Raw genomic sequence first — 20,816 nt, forward strand, 5'->3', positions numbered from 1 at the left:
TTTAAATATTCCAGTGCCCAATTACTGTCCATAATTTGAAAACAGGTTATGAGAAGTTTACAGGCTGGATACTATATTTGATCTGAGGGAGACATGATCACGAATCATGTAGATTATAATTATGGCTCTGCAAATTTAAATTTTGTGTAAATTGCCCAATTAGTGCCTAACTGCATAACAAACAATGATGTCTTCTGAAGGATGTCTACAATCTCAGTTCCTCATCATCTAACAACTGACATATTGAACGTACTGATGTTAGTCAACATGAAAAGAAATTCATAACTACATAAAACCATTATCATTATATAGTTTCTCTCCATGGAGCCAATCCCTGTTATTGTTTAAATCTATAATTTAGCAAACTGGCCCACAAACAAAAGAATAATGGATTAGCCAAATAGATGGTGATGAGGCTGAGCAGATGTCCTCAAAGTCTATATGAAGCACATGAACAAAGTGGGTGCACTGTAAAACTTTCCACCACACTCTGTGTTACAATTCAAGAGCATGAATAGTTGATGAGTTGAAATATTAATAAGGACAGTGTAGAGGCAGGTGAACAAAGCCAGTTTTATAGGAGACATATATGTATAAACAGTGTAAATTGACATACACTACACTGTCAGGGCCTGTATAAAAAGAGCAGAGCATTTCTCAGCAGAAGCATGGAAATAAATCTACTCCTTGCCAAAAGGATTTAAAAGTCACAGTTATCCCTCAGCTTTGGAAATGAAAAGTTACCAGTGTTTCGACTACAGTGCAAATGCCATGGCGAATCAAGTTATTTCTAAATGCATTTTTTTTATCCATGAATATAAAACAATTTATCATTTGGGCTCGGTTCATTTTGCATACTAAAGTTTACAAAAAACAGGACTTAAGTAGTACACAGAGACAGAAAGGTTGTTTGTTTTGCTTTTCTACAAAAAAAATTATATATATATATATATATATATATATATATATATATATATATATATATATATATATATATATATCAACCTAAGATATAAGCATGGTTTTCATTCATAAGAAAGAAATTGACAAAGAAAAAAAAATTTTCCTGGCTTTTAACTCAAACGCATTAATTTTTTTACAGCATTAAAACTTACCAGTTTTTTTTTTTTAAAACAGTACAACATATTAGTCATATGTGATTTGTAATCACTAATAGCTTTCATTTTCTTAAGGGAAGGTTTGAAGGTGAGATCTCACAACCTGAAGAAACAGCACATCGCCAGACAATGATTGTAGTGGTCATCTTCAACGTTCTGTAAAACAGAAACTTACCACTCCAGGCGTTAAACACTGTGAACCTGAATCTTAACAAGTATCCATAAAATATGCATTTTAATATAAAATTTGATTTGTTCAATTATTAATCACAAGCAACATCACACATTCTGTCCAAGTTTAAATGTTCAGCATGTAAACCACTTATGGTGTGATCCAGCATCACTCTAGGGTGCTATGCGTGTATGTTCATATGTATATGTTTATGGTGAGTGTGTACTCTGCGTGTCTGTGTATGTACATTCCATGTTCTGGTAGAGCACAGACCAAAAGGAAGAGTGTGTGTGTGTGTGTGTTTGCTTGGAGTGTGTGAAGCAGCATGGACGGCTGCTTTTTTCATGCTAACACAACCCATTGCATTTGGACAGGATGTGACCTACAGCATGCACAGAACAAAGCCTCACCTCTCAAACAAACTAAACATATCACATTTTTTATAAAATACCTGAATTATTTTGTCACATGAGTTAAAGAAGGAGACATTTTAACATTTTACCCAAAAGCTCAAAGGAGGGTGTCCAGATCCCCCGAAGGCCCTCTTCCTGCTGGTAAAACCAACAGTGTCAGCTTATTGTGCACATGTGATTATGGCTGTACCATGTCTGTCTATTCTGTTCACATGGTATGGACACACAAGTTGTCAGCCCTCTGACAGTTTGCTACTTTAGCTTCTCCCGTCACCTCGGAATTCAAAAGCTTCAAATACGGATCGTTCAAGCTGCAACGTCTACACTGTTGTACAGTACATCGACCAAAACCTTCATCATAAAGCGCTATCAATCGTGCCTTATTATAAAACACAGTCTCAGACTGTACTCTCATACACTCATTAGCACTTAACAAGTCCTTCCTCAACTCCACTAAAGTCTGTTTGATCTTGCAGCACCCCACAGCTTATGATCATAATTTCACATAGGAGTGAACATTGAAACTAGACAGGAAGAGTCCGTTTGAGTTTCCTGTCCAAGGCACGAGCTGCGCTGGCGATTTGTCCAGAGTCACCCTGCGATTGTGTTTGGTCGAGTGATGGAACACAAAGGGGTGAACATTGGAGTTGTGACAAGGGACAGGGTTTATGAGTCTGGGCTTGGAGCAGAGTGATTTTGTGGTTAGAGTAGAAGGTTTTGAGGGAATCCGTAATTTGAAAGGTCAAAGGGTGATTGGACAGGGGTTTTGGGGTGTGCTCACAGGGTGGTTCGGGCACAGTGGTGTTTGAGCTTACAGGGCAACACTCCACGGTTTAGCTGGTAAAACTCCACCAGCTGTAGCAAATCACTGAAGCGTGTGTTTCCATCATCCAGGCTGTAGAAGAGCTCACCATCATCCTCAACCTGACACACACATCCATAAATACACACATTTCATTCATCTGATAGTAAAAACAATGGACAGTAATAAGTAAGTTGCAACAGAAATTATTTACTTCTAGTGTATACTCATACATTACAAATGATCAAATCTGATTTTTCAGACTATAGTTGCATTCAATCAAATACACAGTGTGTAAATGCTAAGTGGTGTGCGGCATGCTACAGTTAGATTTTACTGTGGATTATGTTTTACAAAAGGACAGTGTACAGTAATAGTTAAGTTATTCCACAAAATCGAGTCGTACATGAGCTGATACGTGCCTCGTCAGCTATAAGCCATGTACAACGAGATTGAGTGGAATAATAGTTTTATTATCTCCACATTCACTGGATTTTGAGAAACAGAGACCCTATGTCCGAAATCACTCACTTGTTCACTACTTCATACTCACTATACAGGGAATTACGGTACTATATGAGTGATTCCACACTTATGGGTACTGAAATGGGGACATGAACTTATTCACCTAAAACCATTTCTTTTTTTTACCATCAGGTCACAAAACATGTAATCTTTAATGAATGATATGTTAAAAGATAACTTTAATTTTCTGAGATGTAATAAAAACATATTTATATGCCAAAGTCAAGCCTATGAGTTCCAAAATGATGTCTGTTACATTACTTCTGTTACGATTGTCCATCTCGCGTCTGTTACAAATTAATTACAATCTAGCTATATACCATGTTAATCTTATTGAAAGAATGTGTATGTTTATTCTACTACACATGTTTATTAATTATATTTGCTAAAACATCACCTTCCTATGTTTCAAAAAGTAATTCTACATTGTTAAAATTGAGAATATATATGTCCACAACACTTCTGTTACGTTCTGACTTTGGCATATAAATATGTTTTTATTACATCTCAGAAAATTAAAGTTATCTTTTAACATATCATTCATTAAAGATTACATGTTTTGTGACCTGATGGTAAAAAAAAAAGAAATGGTTTTAGGTGAATTTTTAAAAATAAGTTCATGTCCCCATTTCAGTACCCATAAGCGTGGAATCACTCATATAGAGGACTAATAAATGAGCTCATTGGTAAAATGAAAAAAAAAAAAACGCATTCGGACATTACTCGGTCGTGCTGTTAATTACGTCATTACTGTTGCACAATTAAAATGTGCCAGATCAGTCGGCTGGTGGGTTTTCAAAATAATAAATACATGCATGTATTTTTGTGATAAATCCATATTATACTGAGCGTATTTCCCACATTAATCAGTACAAAGTACTTTGTGTCTGCTGCATCTTTCAGTTCTTTTAAATCAAGGCTGAATACTTTCTTCTTTGCCGCTGCCTTTTATTAAATCAAATTTGAGGCTTTTGATTAATTCCTCACTCTGCACTGTAACTTTTATTCTTGTATTTTATGTCTTATTCTATTTTAGCTTATTTTCTATTCCCTTACTATTTTTAATTGTACTTGAATGTCCGTTTATGTGTTTCTTCCTCCGTCCATTCACTCCAACACACTTTTTTTTTCCTCAGCGCGACCGCAATGCCTGATGGTATATATTGCTTGGTTAGTGCCCATCGATTGAACACTACTTTTCACGATGCATTGTGGGATACTTTGAGTGCACTGTATAGGGTGTAATAATTCTCACTATACATTTGGACAGCACTACAAAATGGCGAACTCACTATATAGTCCACTATATAGTGAGTGATTTCAGACACAGGGAGAATGTTTTATTTTTTGCAAATTCAATAGATCAAACTTTTATATAAAACGTCCGACAAAATCATTTCCGCTAAGGTGGACTTTTTAAAAACCTATTGATGGCTGCACAAATTTACTTTCGTATTTTGGTGGGGTTTTTTTTTTGTAGAAAGTACTATCTTGCTGTTGTGCCAAGGTATAGAATAGCTTTAGACATTTATTTAATTCTTCCTTGGACATTTCAGTTATGTAATTTTTCAAACTTCTTTAAGCTTTTGAACCAGTCTAAAAAAATTCAACAAATTTTAATGCTTAAATGATGAAGAGCGTAAACAAACCAGTGAAACGACAGTAGCAATTTGTGAAAAATACGATAAGTCGGGGGGGGGGGGATACACTCTTACTATCAAATACTTTTATTCCAGATTTTGTTGCTTTTTTGTATTTTGGGGGGTTTTATTTTGGAGTTCAGTTTTATTTTGTCCTCGGTTGGTTCAGCAACACGCTCCACCATTTTGTTCTTCTCTACTCATGGTATATAAGCTGATAGCCTAGTAGTAGAGTAGCCAATCAGACTGTGCGATTGCTCATATCCAGTGAATGTGGATATCATAATTCTGAATGTATTCAGCAGAAACAATGGTAATAAGAATTGAAGACGGTGCTGCATGCAATGTTTGTTTATACTGTTACCCTAAAATGAGATTCTCCCAGATGACTGCTGCCTTAATTGCTGCTTTATTTCATTTCAATTTTGCACTTTTTTTGTCAAGAATAAATCTGAACATATCTAAAGTTAAAACAGAACTTACAGGGACTATCTGAAAGTGTCTGATTCTCTGTGCATGACACAGGGACAGGACAAAGGTCTTGGGGTTGCTTTGGCTGTCCCTTAAGAGGAAAACTCTGAATATAAACAACATAGAAAATGACATCTTTGAATTTAAAATTGTGGAGGAGAATATAAAAAAGATATAGAGAATATACAGATATGGATAAAAGCTGAATAGAAATGATCACATGGAAAAAGCAGTACCCATCAATGAGGCCATGCTGGGTGATCAGTTTGTGAGCCTCATCTCGGGACAGTTTGCTGTGGAACCACGGCTGAGCCATGTGGATTGCTATGGAGCAGGAGAATATGTTCAGTGAAGACCATAAAAAGTTAAAAAAAAAAAAAAAGAAGAGTAAGAATGGAAGACTGACCTATGTTGGATAAGGAGCTTTGGGAGGGGGAGCAGCTTCCATGGCTGAGTCGATGGCAGCTCTTCCTCTGAAAGAGAAAATTATTTATCATCCAAAGGCACAAACATCTATTATTACCATCACAGCAACTATCATTACTTACAGTTCTTTATGTACATGGATCCTGCTGCGAGTCCCGATGACCCAAAGATAGTCAAAACCATAAAGTGTCCTATTAACTGTTTGAGCCCTATATTAAATATGGTAGCTGCAGGCAGACTATATCATCACAGAACCTGCCAGAAGGAGCTCCTCAGGTCAGTCAGCAGACACTTTGGTTCACAGTGCCACAATGATCTGATAAAATATGCCTGCATTTTCACACTTCTAAATAAAACACTCTGATTAGCTGTGGCTCACCCTGTCAAAGCCAAATAAATAATATCTCTAGACATCTCCAACAGAAACAGTGAACGAAAATTAATCAATACCCCCATAGCAAGGGGATCTGGCCCAGCGCCGTTTTCAGTAACACAAATCCGTGCTCACGCCAGCTGAGGCCCACGCCTTAAAAACGATTGGTAGTACTGTGCTTAACCCTGACAGCAAAGCTTGTTCGGCCTACATATGGCACGGACCATCCTTAAAATCCGGCCTGGATGCGCATGCCGTATCTGGGCCAGCTTAGGTATGCACAACGGCCCAAATGCAGTCCAGATGTGGGCCAGATCTGGGCCTTACTGAAGGTATGTATAATATATATTGTTTATTTTTTGGAAGTTTAAGCCTGATTGCATGCACACATTTTGTAGAGTGTAATCATGGTAATGGCGTGGCTATATTATCGCCTATACGATAATACATCAAAATTTATCAGCAATGTAGACAGTGTTTATTGTGGAAATTAATAAACATAGATCGCCCCCTTCTTTAGACTGCAAGTTGGCCTAGTGGTTAGCATGTCCGCCAGGACAGCGTGAGTTCTATTCGCAGTTAGGTCATACCAAAGACCATCATAAAAATGGTACCTTCTGGCAAGGCATGCTGCAATATAGATGCAAGCAGCGAGTCAAACTCTTGCAGTTACCAGAGGACTGCCCCCCCATTAGCCTGAGCTATATAATAGGTGAAAGGCTGAAGGCTAGAGGAATGGAGACTGGCACCACACCCATATACCTCAAAGAGCTGGGTAGTACTGGGACAGGAGAAGACTAGAAGACCAGATCCTCGTGTGGGAGGGACTTGACTTACCCCCTTCTTTAACTGGAACATTTGGTCCGGAATCTGGTTTGCATCTGCCATAGGCCCAGATCTGGCACGGATGCATTTTGTATCCGGTTCATACCCAGCTGCCGCATCCGGGCCAAATTTTAAGGATAGTCCGTGCCAGATGCAGGCCGAACAAAATTTGCTGTCAGGGTATCCAAGCTCAATCTGCTTTTCCACAGCAGTGTGAGAACGTGGCATCTCCAGTTTCATGAAACAGCACCAAACAGTATCTCTCGCACTCTAAAATCTTAAGAGACTTAGCATTGCTCAGGACACTGGAGTTTTCATTCTGCCAGCAGGGTGGCTGGAAAATGCAGGTTAAGCTTGATTCAAGTTCATGAAAAAACATGATTTTGAGTGGAAAGGGTTCAGCTGAAATGGTTGGCTAGGTGTAGATCAACTAATGCAGTGCTGCTATGTTAAGAGGCAGATCTGCACCTCACCCTCCATGATAGACCTTCTGCCACAGCCACCGACAGAGCCTCTGATGGGTTATCAATCACACGGCTCCTCTGCCCTGAGAAATCCATGGCCACGAGAGAGTTCTCCGAAATGCTTCTCTGAAAGAAACACACACACACGGAGATCTTAGGACTCAGAATTACTATTATGTCAATTTATTGCACATGCGTGCGTGCGTGCGCGCGCACACACGCACACAAAAAGATACCGATGCTCTTTTGTCTTTGTGGAGTCGTGCTGCCATCCAGTGTTCTAATAAGGCAATTCTTGTTCAGACCACCAGTATCAGTAAGCTTTAAGACTGGATTATCTGTGTAGATTAGTATGTTTATACAGATTAATGCTTGGGCACAGAACTTTTAATATCTACTTTTAAGCTGTCACTTTTAGCTCTCAAGCCCCCATAATCACTAAGAAATGGGAAATTAGACTTTTTTTGGAAAGCTTACGGAGTATGTGGTGAGAATCCATCATGAATTTTACCACCTTTAGGATTCTAAGTCACAAAATCCCAGAGGACTATCTTTTAAAAAAAGTGGCTAGAGTTCATTTCTCAGAGGTGTGTGCCTGGCAGGCTTGTAGTACTCGAGTCCAGGACACAGACTCGAGTCTGACTTGTGCCCTAATTTTCAGGACTCGTGATTTGACTTGGACTTGAGCACTGATGACTCGGACTTGGACTCAGACTCGTGTATTAACTGCATTCGGACTCGTAAATTGGAGACGAGGACTCAGATTTTTTCTTTATTTTTTGCAGCATGCCATAATAATTTGGCATAAGATATTTATATCTACATTAGCTTTTTACTAATTTTGTGCAAGAGAATGCACATTCACCTGTTCAAACATCATGTTCAGAAACAAACTAAATGTTAATGGCGCTAAAATGCCTGGAGAGAACACCGCTAAGATTGTCCACTTTGGTTATACAGACTCCTTATGCGGTGGGGAAAAAAATGCACTGCTACGTGTTCCATATGTAGAAGAACTATCGAGGAGATGACGGGGACAACCTCAAACTACAATTGTCATTTAGCAAGACTCCACCCAGAGAAGTAAGTGACACGCTATGTTCATTGCTCTGTTGATAGCGGGGCTTGCTTGCTGACCGATGAACTAGCGAGTGTTAACGCTCTCTCATGTTATTTGCCCTGTTGAGAGTGGGCGGGGCTTGCTGAGCGATGAAAAAGCTTTTGATTTGTAGCCTGTTAACTAAAATGGGGCAGTCAAGCAGTAACATTAGTCCAACACAGCAGCAGAGATGGTTTCACATAAAGGCAACAACAGTCACAGTCAAATGGTGCGGCTGGAGTTTTGTTCTTGGACTCAACTCAAAATTTTATTTAATGACTTGGACTTGACTCGGACTTGAACACTGGGGACTTGAGACTGGACTCAGGGTTTAGTGATTCGACTACAACACTGGTGCCTGGTGATGGTCAACAAAGTCACCGTCAAAATAACCACCAATGATGGTAAACTTATTTGGGCTAGAGCACCGTAGGTGCAAGAACCCTATTGGAGCCATAAGGATTATTGTTTTTGTTCATTTGCTTGTTTGTTCCCCCAGGCTATTTTGTTTTTCTTCAAGACTTAACCATTTTTGAGGTGGTTCCCAAGGGCAAAAACTCATGAAATTTGGAATACACATCGGTGCTTGTGACCGTTATTCAGGGACAGAGCTTTGGCCCCGGCACATACAGTGCCCTCCACGATTATTGGCCCCCCTTGTAAAGATTAGTAAAAAAGGGTTAGAAAAAAACCCCACCTTTTGGTGAAGTAGCTTCATCTCACACTAAAAAATGAGAAAAATCCAATCTTTAATTGAAATAAATTTATTCAGAGAAAAACAAATCCCTCATCAAGAAATAATTATTTAAAAAAAAACGTGCCACTACTATTGGCACCCCTGCATTTAATACTTTGGACAACCTCTTTTTGCCAGTAAAACAGCACTGAGTCTTCTCCTATAACATTTTATAAGGTTGGAGACACAGAGCAGGGCATCTGAGACCATTCCTCTTGACACAATCTCTCCAGATCATCCAAGGTCCTCGGCCCCGTCTTGCGCACTCTCTTCTTCACCTCACCCCACAGGTTTTCAATGAGGTTCAGGTCAGGGGACTGAGATGGCCACAGCAGAAGCTTGATTCTGTGGTCAGCTGACCATTTTTGTGTTAATTTGGAGTTTTGCTTCATTGTATCTTTGTCCTGCTGGACGTACCTTCATGATGTCAAGATGTTGCTGATGTTAAATTGCGAAGGGATTTTTGATATCTTGCAAGACACTGAAATGATGACAATGAATTTATGTGTCTCACCGGGTAAACAGGAAGTTCCTCATAAATTCTCCAGGCATTGCTTGATATGACTCAAACTTCACAAGTTATTGGTTATGATGACATCCACATGCCCAGAGTAACACCCTGGTATAGCATCACCATTTGGCAACAGAAAGAGTGGCTTTTTCATGCATCTCGGTTATACTGCTCCTAGATTGTTCCTTGGATTCATATCAGACTTGGTGTAAATGGTGTGATGGGTCTCCCGATTTTATATTGTGAGGAGATTTTTGATATGTTGAACAGTGTAGCCATGGGGACAGGATGAATTTGGGCATCTTTCAACAGATTTTTCAGGTTGTGTCATCAGTATAATGACTGACAGGATTTCAACCAATCAACGAATGAGTAGCTTGGCATTTGGTCCAGATGTGCTTATGTCATGACATCACCCTACGTGATGACACAAAAACTGATACTTCTAATGTTTAAAAACTCATGACCTTTACCACACAAATCTAAAGTAGCCATTCATGCAAACCTAGATAATTCATCACAGGCATACAGAAATTAACCTGCATGAAGTAAGCACAGGTGAGGATCTAAATTTTTGATATGTGAAATGATGTAATTAATGTAGTATGATGTGGCACACAAGAATGGTGTTAGTTCATTACACATTCACTCATGAAGGATAAATTGCACAAAATGCTTAGAATCTGGTGGCATGGTGATGTAGTGGTTAGCACTGTCGCCTCACAGCAAGAAGGTTCTGGGTTCGAGCTCTGCGGCCGACAGGGGCCTTTCTGTGTGGAGTTTGCATGTTCTCCCTCTGTCTGCGTGGGTTTCCTCTGGGTGCTCCGGTTTCCCCCACAGTCCAAAGACACGCAGGTTAGGCTAATTGTTGGCTCTAAATTGACCGTAGGTGTGATTGTGAATGGTTGTTTGTCTCTGTGTCAGCCCTGCGATGATCTGGTGACTTGTCCAGGGTGTACCCCACCTCTCGCCCATAGTCAGCTGGGATAGGCTCCAGCTTGCCTGCGACCCTGTACAGGATAAGCGGCTATGGATAATGGATGGATGTTTATAATCTGAGCAACATGGTTTACACCTAAACTGTGTCCTTGTAATTGATACACAAAAACTGATACTTCCAATGTTTAAATGTCGTCCTTTTTGCACAAACATATAAAGTAATGTCTGAAAATGAGATATTGCATGCATTTTACATGAAAGTAAAGAAAATGTGTCAGGTGCATATTTACGCAGCACATAAAAGGGCTCATGGTACTACTGCAAGTTACAACAACAGGTGAAGTGTAAAGATTAGGTATTAGTGTATACGGTCATTGAGCATGATGAGATTTATATCCATCCATCCATTATCTGTAGCCACTTATCCTGTTCTACAGGGTCGCAGGCAAGCTGGAGCCTATCCCAGCTGACTATGGGAAAGAGGTGGGGTACACCCTGGACAAGTCGCCAGGTCATAAGATTTATACTGTATGTTAAAAGGTTCTCCTTTTTCTTGTAGTTTTAATTAGAATCATGACACTGATGTCTACACTCACTGGCCACTTTATTAGGAACTCTCATCCACCTGCCGTTTTCTGCAGTTCTCCAATCAGCCGATCCCTTGACAGCAGCACAATGCATAAAATCATGCAGATACAAATCAAGAGCTTCAGTTAATGTTCACTTCAAACATCAGAATGGGAAACATTGTGATCTCTGTGACTTTCACTGTGCCATGGGTGTTGGTTTGAGCCAGATGGACTGGTTTGAGTATTTCAGAAACTGCTGATCTCCTGGGGTTTTCACACACAACAGTCTCTAGAGTTACACAGAATGGTGCGAAAAACAAAAAACACTGAGTGAGCGACAGTTCTGTGGATGGAAACGCCTTGTTGATAAGAGAGGTCAGAGGAAAATGGTCAGATTGGTTTGAGCTGCCAGGAAGGATATAGTGACTCCTATAATCACTCCTTACATCCGTGATGAGCAGAAAAGCATCTCAGCATGCAAACAGAAAACAGAAGACCACATTGGGTTCCACTCCTGCAGCCAAGAAAAGGAATCTTAGAATCAAGAACAAGCTCCTATTAAAGGACCAGTGAGTGTATAATGGCTAAAGACACACATGAACATGAAATTAACAGTAATATTTGTTGTTGTTGTTCGTTTAATCTCTTACAAGAGTTTATAGTTTGGTGGCCATGAACCATCCGATGGTATCGGGGTCAAGTTCAATAAGGCCATCTAGTCCATGAGGAGGCCGGAGGTGGGGGCAATCTTCGATTATGTGCTGCAATGTCTGTTGAAGGCCACAGTCACATACGTCGTCATCACGTGCGCCGACAGATTTTAGGAATGCTCGGGTCTTCAGCATCCAGTACGCACTCTGTTTATTTGTGTAATTGAGTAATATTTGTGTTTGTTTGCCAATACCTGAGCAAGTTCTTTGGGCATGTTGTGTGGTGTAGCTGGGAAAAGTTAAGGAATTGTACATAATAATTTAGCCACTTTTATAAGCGAAGGTACAGCAGGGCGTTGAACTCCATTCCAGACAAGGGTCGCCATGTTGGTTTATGTGGTTCAAACATGCTGGCGGAGATGTTAATTTACTGATGTCGGGAGGCATTTCTCATGCTTTGTAAAAATGAACTTTTAATGGTAGTGTTGTGTTAAACTGGTGATAGCACCCAGGTGCGAGGGCCCTTAATCGCAACATGTGGCTATATTTTACCATTTATTTTTTTATAGTATTTACAAGAATGAAACAGTGAGTATATGTAGGGAATCTGCTGCACAGGGGAGCATTTCAGTTCTGCGAAGTGTTTAGTTACTTTCCACATGCTTAACCACAAAAGATGATTCTCACCACAGGCCTAACTTCTTGGAATATACGGTACACATCCCTTCCTCTGTAAGGCCCTGTTGCTTAACTGGAGATGGTTTAGTTTAATGGCTTCGTCATAAATTTACAATAAAATACTGAGAAACTCAGGACACCAAAAGTAGTCACGTACATCTAAGAAAGAAAAACTAAATAGAGAGGTGTGACGGGGGAAAGGAACAGAACTTTTGTCCCAGTTGTGACCTAACCCCTACTTATTAAAAAGATATGCTATCTAAAAACTACAGAAATACTATTAGGAGACAGAAAAATATATACATTACTTTAACGAGTCCACAACTAACGATAGAGGCAAAAATATTCAGAACTAAGGTGGTGTTTACATTAGACCGTATCCGTCTCATTTTCGTCGCAGATGCAGTGTCCGTTCACATTAAAACGCCGGGAAATGACTCCACAGGCGGAACAACTTGAATCCGCCAGGGCCCACGTATTCAATCCATTACGTATCTGATCCGGTGCTGTGTAAACATTGAGAAACGAGGATACGCTGTGCTGAGCTCTAGCTGACGTTGTCATTGGACAACGTCACTGTGACATCCACCTTCCTGATTCGCTGGCGTTGGTCATGCCACATTGGTCATGTGACGCGACTGCTGAAAAACGGCGCGGACTTTCACTTCCTGCTATTTGTCCCGAATCACTGCTTGTGCGCTTCACTCGCGCGCTCTGTGAGCTGCACAGGGCCGGAGTGCGCACCCTCCAGAGGGCACTCACTGTTCAGGGCGGAGTGATTTGGAGCGCAGGATGCCTGCGGAGCCAAGCGTATCTCTGTATTGGTGTTGCTGTGTGCACGCGAATCGTTTTAAAAACGTTAATCTGATGATCCGCTGATACGGTCTAATGTAAACACCACCATGTAAGAAGGCACCAACGTGCAGTAGGTTACATGTTCTCAGTGTTGCACTTACAAACAGAAAAATAGGTACCCTATGGGTACATGTGGCTACTGCTTATAAATAAAAATTGTTTTCTGATACCATGTCCATACAGTAAATATAGCATATATATTTACTCTATGAGGTAGTAGTCACAAAAATGAAGCGTAATCCAAAAATGAACAATTTAAAAATCACAGAAGTAAAATATACCAAGTGTCTGTACTTTATATTATTCTACTGTTACCTCTTACAGTTTTTGAAACTGAAACCTCAGAACCGAGGCTGACATACACACACTGTCGCCATGACCGACACTCTTATTTCCCGGAAATGGCCCGGCGCTAGAGCTCAGTGGTCTCAGTACTCTTTTCGACAACTTCCCGTAACAACTCGGAAGTGCATCAGATCTACATCACACATGGGACCACTGGCCAAAGAAGGTGAGGAAAGGGGGACAACCTGGAGTATGTTTTAAAATAGGAATGCATTTTCCCTTGGTAATAAGCGTAAGCATGTCTGAAAGCAATTTCTTTAGTCTAGTCCATTTATTTCAAATGGTGAACCGAATTGTATATACTCACCGGCCATTTTAATAGGAACACCTGTATGCGCATGTGCAGTGCGCAATTGTTACACTCATTCTTACAACCTTACAACACGATGACATAGTGGCTACAGCCTCTGTATGAGGCAGTAGCCACAAAAATTGGCTATGTGATATCTATATTTACTTACATATATGATACGTCTGATTAATTTCTAGCCTGAAGGACTATATGTGCCTCACTTCGATACATAAATATTAATTAGGCTGGTCTTAAACTAAGTGTATTGATTGCTTTAATACAAGATGGCAACGAGTTCCATGGTTCTGCAGATCTAATAAAGTACAGATTCCTATACCAATCCTGTTTGTGTAAATATATGAAATTGTAATTGCTGGGTTCATAATCACGTGTTCTATAACATGGCTCAAACGTATCTCAGTAATTCTTAATGTCAGTAGAAATAAGACCCTTTCTGGACGGGGGGGTAGTAAATCAGAGAACTAAATCAGATGGTGAAGGAAGAAGATATGAGTCTGTGTTCAGAACAGCTCGCAGGATTCTGGTGTTGATCTCCAGTCCTGTCTAGAATTACTATAAATCACTATGTACCATGAGCCTCACATTTAACAGTAACAGTATCCTAATGGGTTAGAGAACATGAAGAAGGGGTATAAGAAGCCTTATGACTTTCATCGGACATGGCGCACTTCACCTCCACGTTATATATGTGGGGAAGCCATACATGGCCTAATGGTAAGAAAAGCAGCTTTGGGACCAAAAGGTTGCCAGTTTGATTCCCTGGACCAGCAGGAATGTCTGAAGTAGCTCTTGAAGGAGCCTTCAACTGCTCCCCAGGCTGCTCTGGGTATGCTGTAAGTCTCTCTGGATAAGAGCCTCTGCTAAATGCCTGTAACGTAATGCATATATACTGATGGGTTGTTCCTCATTTATTGACAATACCGTCAATACAAACTTGACTCCAATCTTGGACTCTAGACTCAGTCACACACTGGTACTTTTGGGGTGTGTGTGTGTGTGTGTGTGTGTGTGTGTGTGTGTATAAGAAGGTGGCAGATTGAAGAGAGAGAGGAAATGGTTCATTTCTCTGAGCATTCAGGAGTGGAAGTGGAACAGTATATGTTGGGATTTGAATAGTCAATCGATGAATAACCCAAAGCACCGTTTCTTTTTTTCTGCTCCCTCTTTCCAGGTCAGGAGACACTTGCTGCATTCCACTAACAACGAGGCAGAGGTGATGAGTTGTAAAGTCAGGGAGCAGCTGATGCTGAGATATATTTAGAGTCAGTCTGGCTCCTCAATCATGTCCAACACACTAAAAATAGCTCAGGGAGCTTTACTCACACACAATACTCTTATTTAGAGGCAACATTAGTAAATTGTTCTCATAAATGAGCATGAAATTGCAGCCATCTATTTATGGCATCAGTAGGGAACTCTAGTGGCCAAAAGGTCTATAAAACAGCCCAGCTGCAGCAACGCAGAGCTGCGTCATGCTGAATTTAAGCAGAATATTCTGACCTCTGAGAGAGACTATTCATTTGATTTCTGTTTGCTCAAAATTAATCTGCACAACTGAATTCTTGATTGCTCAGAAGCTGTTGATTAAGTTTCTATAACAGCAGCTCTGACAAATCACAGCTTTACAATAGCGTTCATTCTTATACGATACTTTTTATACGAACAGCTAATTCACATGGACTTTTATGCTGGAAGCTCCACATAAATGGACTCCAAAAGTGTGTTATTTTTGATAAGTTAAAGTTTTCCATTAGGAGATGCTTATTTAGCATTTTTGTCAGTGCTTTGTAACATGGCGGTGCAATAGTTAGCACTGTCGCCTCACAGCAAAAAGGTTCCGGGTTTGAACCTCATGACCAACTGGGGCTTTTCTGTGTGGAGTTTGCATGTTCTCCCCGTGTCTGCGTGGGTTTCCTCCGGGTGCTCCGGTTTCCCCCACAATTCAAACACATGCAGATTAGGCAAAAATACCCAGCCACTGGGGTTGCGTCAGGAAGGGCATCCAGTGTAAAATACTATGCCAAATCAAATGGCCTTTTTCCACTACCCTTTTTCAGCTCACTTCAGCTCGCTTCAGCTCACTTCAGCCCGACACGGCTCGCGTTTCGACTATCTCAGAGCAGCACGACTCAGCTCGCTTCAGCCCTGCTCAGCACCCAAAACTCGCACGGTTTTGGAGTAGGGCTGAAGCGAGCCGAGTGGGGCTGGGGGCGTGAGCAGACACTCCCCTGTGCACTGATTGGTGAGGAGGAGTGTCCTCACATGCCCACACACACCCCGCGAGCACGCTGGGATCTGTAAACACCGTAAACCCGGAAGAAGAATAATTACGAATTATGAGAATTTCTGAAGCCTTATGCGCCTCGCCTCATCTATACGCTCTTGCCAGTATCTGTTGACGTTGTCGGTGACAACAAGCCACAGCACCAAGACCAGCAACACTAACGACTCCATGTTCTCCATGTTTATTGTTTACTATCCGGGTCGTGAGACTACCGCTTAAAAGATCACTGATGTCACTGTTTGCTCCGCCTAACGACATCACGTGACGTCCACCCACTTTCGCTAACTCCACCCAATGTGTCCACCCACTTCCAGCCAGCATGGTTCAGCGCGGTTGTAGTCGAAATGCAACTCCAACAGCCCCACTCAGCTCGACTCAGCCCAACTCAGCACGGCACGGCTCAGCCCAACTCAGCCACGTTGGTAGTGGAAAAGCGGCAAAATATACGGATGATGATAAGCCACTGTGGTGACCCCTGACGGGAGTAGCCGAAGGAAGAAAAAGAAGTCAGTGCTTTGTAACAGTCAGATGTAAAGCTGTTCCTTTAAGTTATCAAACACAGGAAAGTCTACACAACAGAACAGAACACTTTGCGCTTAATAACACAGCAAGCTGCCTTTTTTTTCTCATTAACTTTAAACGGAAGAGAAAGAGAGAAGCTTGTGAGGGAATAACTGTTTATAGTGTCTATAAAATAAGTGATAACAGGAACTAACTTCCACAACAGGATATTCTACAACATTAAATGTAACCATAAATAGATAAAATATACAGCTTGCTGATATTCGAGAAATAAATGTTATTGTTGGTAAATTAAGGTGGTATAAGACAAAAAACACATCATGCTGTTATTGGAAAATAATCAACTTCAGAGTGATCATGGCCAGCTGATTCATTATAGCTGGATGTTTTATTCCTTACGTATTTGAGTCCAAACACCATAACATGGATATATCTGATATTCAGCATTTTTCCAATTATCAGAATCGGTAACTTGAACTTTTTTCCTTGCTGATGATAGCATTTGTGTTATGTAGGCACATATCTGATACAACCACAATTTTAAAAAACAAAACAAAAAAAAACACTTCTATAGTCTGGCCCAGTGTCCCACCCACAGCATTATTAAATTGCTTGAAATGTAGATGACGTGTCGAGTACAACTGACCAACACTACTGTAGTCTGTCTTTATGTCCCGCCCACAGTGCTACTGGATTGTGGACCACATGTCAAGTTTATCCAATTAAACATGCTCTTTGGGGTTTGTGAGAAACACAGGATGAAGCAGCACCTGTATTCACTTCCACAGTAAGCGTTAAGGTAAGAACATGTCGAGGTTGAACAACGCAGTTGGCAAAAAGCACAATGCACTCTGTCATATAATTTCATTCACTCCCGCTCACACACACACCTTGAGATGACGACTGTCATCAGTATACTTTTTGCAGTTTTTGTTCAAAGTACTTTTTTTTAATGTTCTAATATTAAACATTATTCTATCCACATTCACTGGATAGGAGCGTTCGCACGCTCTGATTGGCTATTCTACTACTAGGATATCAGCTCATACAGTACACCGTGAGTAGAGGAAAAACAAAATGGCAGAGCATGTTTTTGAACCAACCAAGGATGAAATAAAAACTCTACTTGAAAACAAAACCCCCCCAAAATACAAAAAAAGCAAGAAAATATGGAATGGAAGTATTTCATGGTAAGAATGTATCTTTTATTTTTCAAGAATTATTATAGCCTTTTCCCCAAATTGCTACTGTCATTTCCCTGGTTTATTTACTGTACATTCTAAGCGGAAATGATTCTGTCGGACATTTTGTATAAACTTTTTATTAATCGAATTTGCAAAAAATTAAAAAAAGTGCTCTGTTTCTCAAAATCCAGTGAATGTGGATAGAATAAAACAATTATTCCACTCAATCTTGTCATACATGGCTTATCAGCTCATGTACAACTAGATTTCGTGGAATAACTTAATTATTTATTTTCATTTAATACAACCCCGATTCCAAAAAAGTTGGGACAAAGTACAAATTGTAAATAAAAACAGAATGCAATAATTTACAAATCTCAAAAACTGATATTGTATTCACAATAGAACAAAGACAACATATCAAATGTCGAAAGTGAGACATTTTGAAATTTCATGCCAAATATTGGCTCATCTGAAATTTCATGACAGCAACACATCTCAAAAAAGTTGGGACAGGGGCAATAAGAGACTGGAAAAGTTAAAGGTACAAAAAAGGAACAGCTGGAGGACCAAATTGGAACTCATTAGGTCAATTGGCAATAGGTCATTAACATGACTGGGTATAAAAAGAGCATCTTGGAGTGGCAGCAGCTCTCAGAAGTAAAGATGGGAAGAGGATCACCAATCCCCCTAATTCTGCGCCGACAAATAGTGGAGCAATATCAGAAAGGAGTTCGACAGTGTAAAATTGCAAAGAGTTTGAACATATCATCATCTACAGTGCATAATATCCTCAAAAGATTCAGAGAATCTGGAAGAATCTCTGTGCGTAAGGGTCAAGGCCGGAAAACCATACTGGGTGCCCGTGATCTTCGGGCCCTTAGATGGCACTGCATCACATACAGGCATGCTTCTGGATTGGAAATCACAAAATGGGCTCAGGAATATTTCCAGAGAACATTATCTGTGAACACAATTCACCGTGCCATCTGCTGTTGCCAGCTAAAACTCCATAGTTCAAAGGAGAAGCCGTATCTAAACACGATCCAGAAGTGCAGACGTCTTCTCTGGGCCAAGGCTCATTTAAAATGGACTGTGGCAAAGTGGAAAACTGTTCTGTGGTCAGACGAATCAAAATTTGAAGTTCTTTATGGAAATCAGGGACGCCGTGTCATTCGGACTAAAGAGGAGAAGGACGACCCAAGTTGTTATCAGCGCTCAGTTCAGAAGCCTGCATCTCTGATGGTATGGGGTTGCATTAGTGCATGTGGCATGGGCAGCTTACACATCTGGAAAGACACCATCAATGCTGAAAGGTATATCCAGGATCTAGAGCAACATATGCTCCCATCCAGACGACGTCTCTTTCAGGGAAGACCTTGCTTTTTCCAACATGACAATGCCAAACCACATACTGCATCAATTACAGCATCATGGCTGCATAGAAGAAGGGTCCGGGTACTGAACTGGCCAGCCCGCAGTCCAGATCTTTCACCCATAGAAAACATTTGGCGCATCATAAAATGGAAGATACGACAAAAAAGACCTAAGACAGTTGAGCAACTAGAATCCTACATTAGACAAGAATGGGTTAACATTCCTATCCCTAAACTTGAGCAACTTGTCTCCTCAGTCCCCAGACGTTTACAGACTGTTGTAAAGAGAAAAGGGGATGTCTCACAGTAGGAAACATGGCCTTGTCCCAACTTTTTTGAGATGTGTTGTTGTCATGAAATTTAAAATCACCTAATTTTTCTCACTAAATGATACATTTTCTCAGTTTAAGCATTTGATATGTCATCTATGTTCTATTCTGAATAAAATATGGAATTTTGAAACTTCCACATCATTACATTCCGTTTTTATTTACAATTTGTACTTTGTCCCAACTTTTTTGGAATCAGGGTTGTATAAGTTCTGAGTAAGAATTGAAAACTTGGAAATCGTTAAATTTATCCAATTGATGTAAATGAATATTGGCCCCGAATATTGGTTATCGGTGCCCTTGATTACTAATAAACATTATCGGTATTGGCTCAGAAAAATCATATTGGTCGACCCCTATTTAAAATACACTAGTATTTTATACTAGTATAATAAAATCTAGTGTATTTAATGATTGTTAAAAAAAAGACAAAAAAAAGAATTGGTACATTATTTGCATCTAAATGTCTGTAATTTTGCATTTTCAAATGTAGAAAATACTTTGAATGATGATGTTATGTAAACTGATGCTCATGTGGTTCTGGTAGATTTTAGAGAATACACTACCACCAAAGCTTCTCTCCAGTTAGAATTATTCATTATATTAGATACATTACATTTCTGCTAGCTATAGCGCTAGATGCTAGTTGGCAGGGATATGAACTTAGGTATGCTAAGCTTTCGACAACACATAATATATAAAGGTGCAGTTTATTTTGATATATTTACTATCACACCCACCCAGTGTGTGTCCTGTTCACTTGCCATACTGGCTGCCCTGTTTCGTCCCTTTTGGCCTTCCACTTTCCTTGTATGAGTTTTGTTTCTAGTTGTTATTGCAGTTAACTAGCCACACCTGTTGCTTTTATCTATCTATCTATCTATCTATCTATCTATCTATCTATCTATCTATCTATCTATCTATCTATCTATCTATCTGTAGCCGCTTCTGTTAAACCTCTGTCTTTCGCCTTTGTGTTTGCATTGTATGTGGAAGCTGTACGTCACTAGTAATGGTGGTGGTGGTGGCGTAGCTGGGGCTGGGGGGAGGGAATATTTTATGACAGTTTCAAATGGTCATTCACAAGTTGTTAACATAGCACACATACTGTACAACATAGCTGTATTTTCCCATTTCTGTTTAAAAAAAAAAGACAGCAAGCTGCACTCTGAGCCTAGGGATATTGAGGTGATGACC

At 40.2% G+C, this 20,816-nt stretch overlaps 1 protein-coding gene across 5 annotated transcripts in view; it reads right to left on the minus strand.

The window, feature by feature from the left end:
• Window positions 1–1,070: 1,070 nt before the first annotated feature.
• grb14 (growth factor receptor-bound protein 14) overlaps window positions 1,071–20,816 on the minus strand; it is a 102,885-nt gene continuing 83,139 nt past the window's right edge. For all 5 annotated transcript variants that reach the window (XM_060930125.1, XM_060930128.1, XM_060930126.1 and 2 more), the window contains 5 exons: window positions 7,239–7,355; window positions 5,548–5,614; window positions 5,378–5,465; window positions 5,154–5,247; window positions 1,071–2,627 (listed from right to left, as the gene is read on the minus strand). In XM_060930125.1, the coding sequence (XP_060786108.1) occupies window positions 2,481–2,627; window positions 5,154–5,247; window positions 5,378–5,465; window positions 5,548–5,614; window positions 7,239–7,355 (513 nt within the window). In that variant the 3' untranslated portion in view covers window positions 1,071–2,480. The remainder of the gene's footprint in view (window positions 2,628–5,153; window positions 5,248–5,377; window positions 5,466–5,547; window positions 5,615–7,238; window positions 7,356–20,816) is intronic.

The sequence above is a fragment of the Neoarius graeffei genome, chromosome 9 (assembly GCF_027579695.1).
Source record: "Neoarius graeffei isolate fNeoGra1 chromosome 9, fNeoGra1.pri, whole genome shotgun sequence".
In the NCBI taxonomy this organism is placed as follows: domain Eukaryota; kingdom Metazoa; phylum Chordata; class Actinopteri; order Siluriformes; family Ariidae; genus Neoarius; species Neoarius graeffei.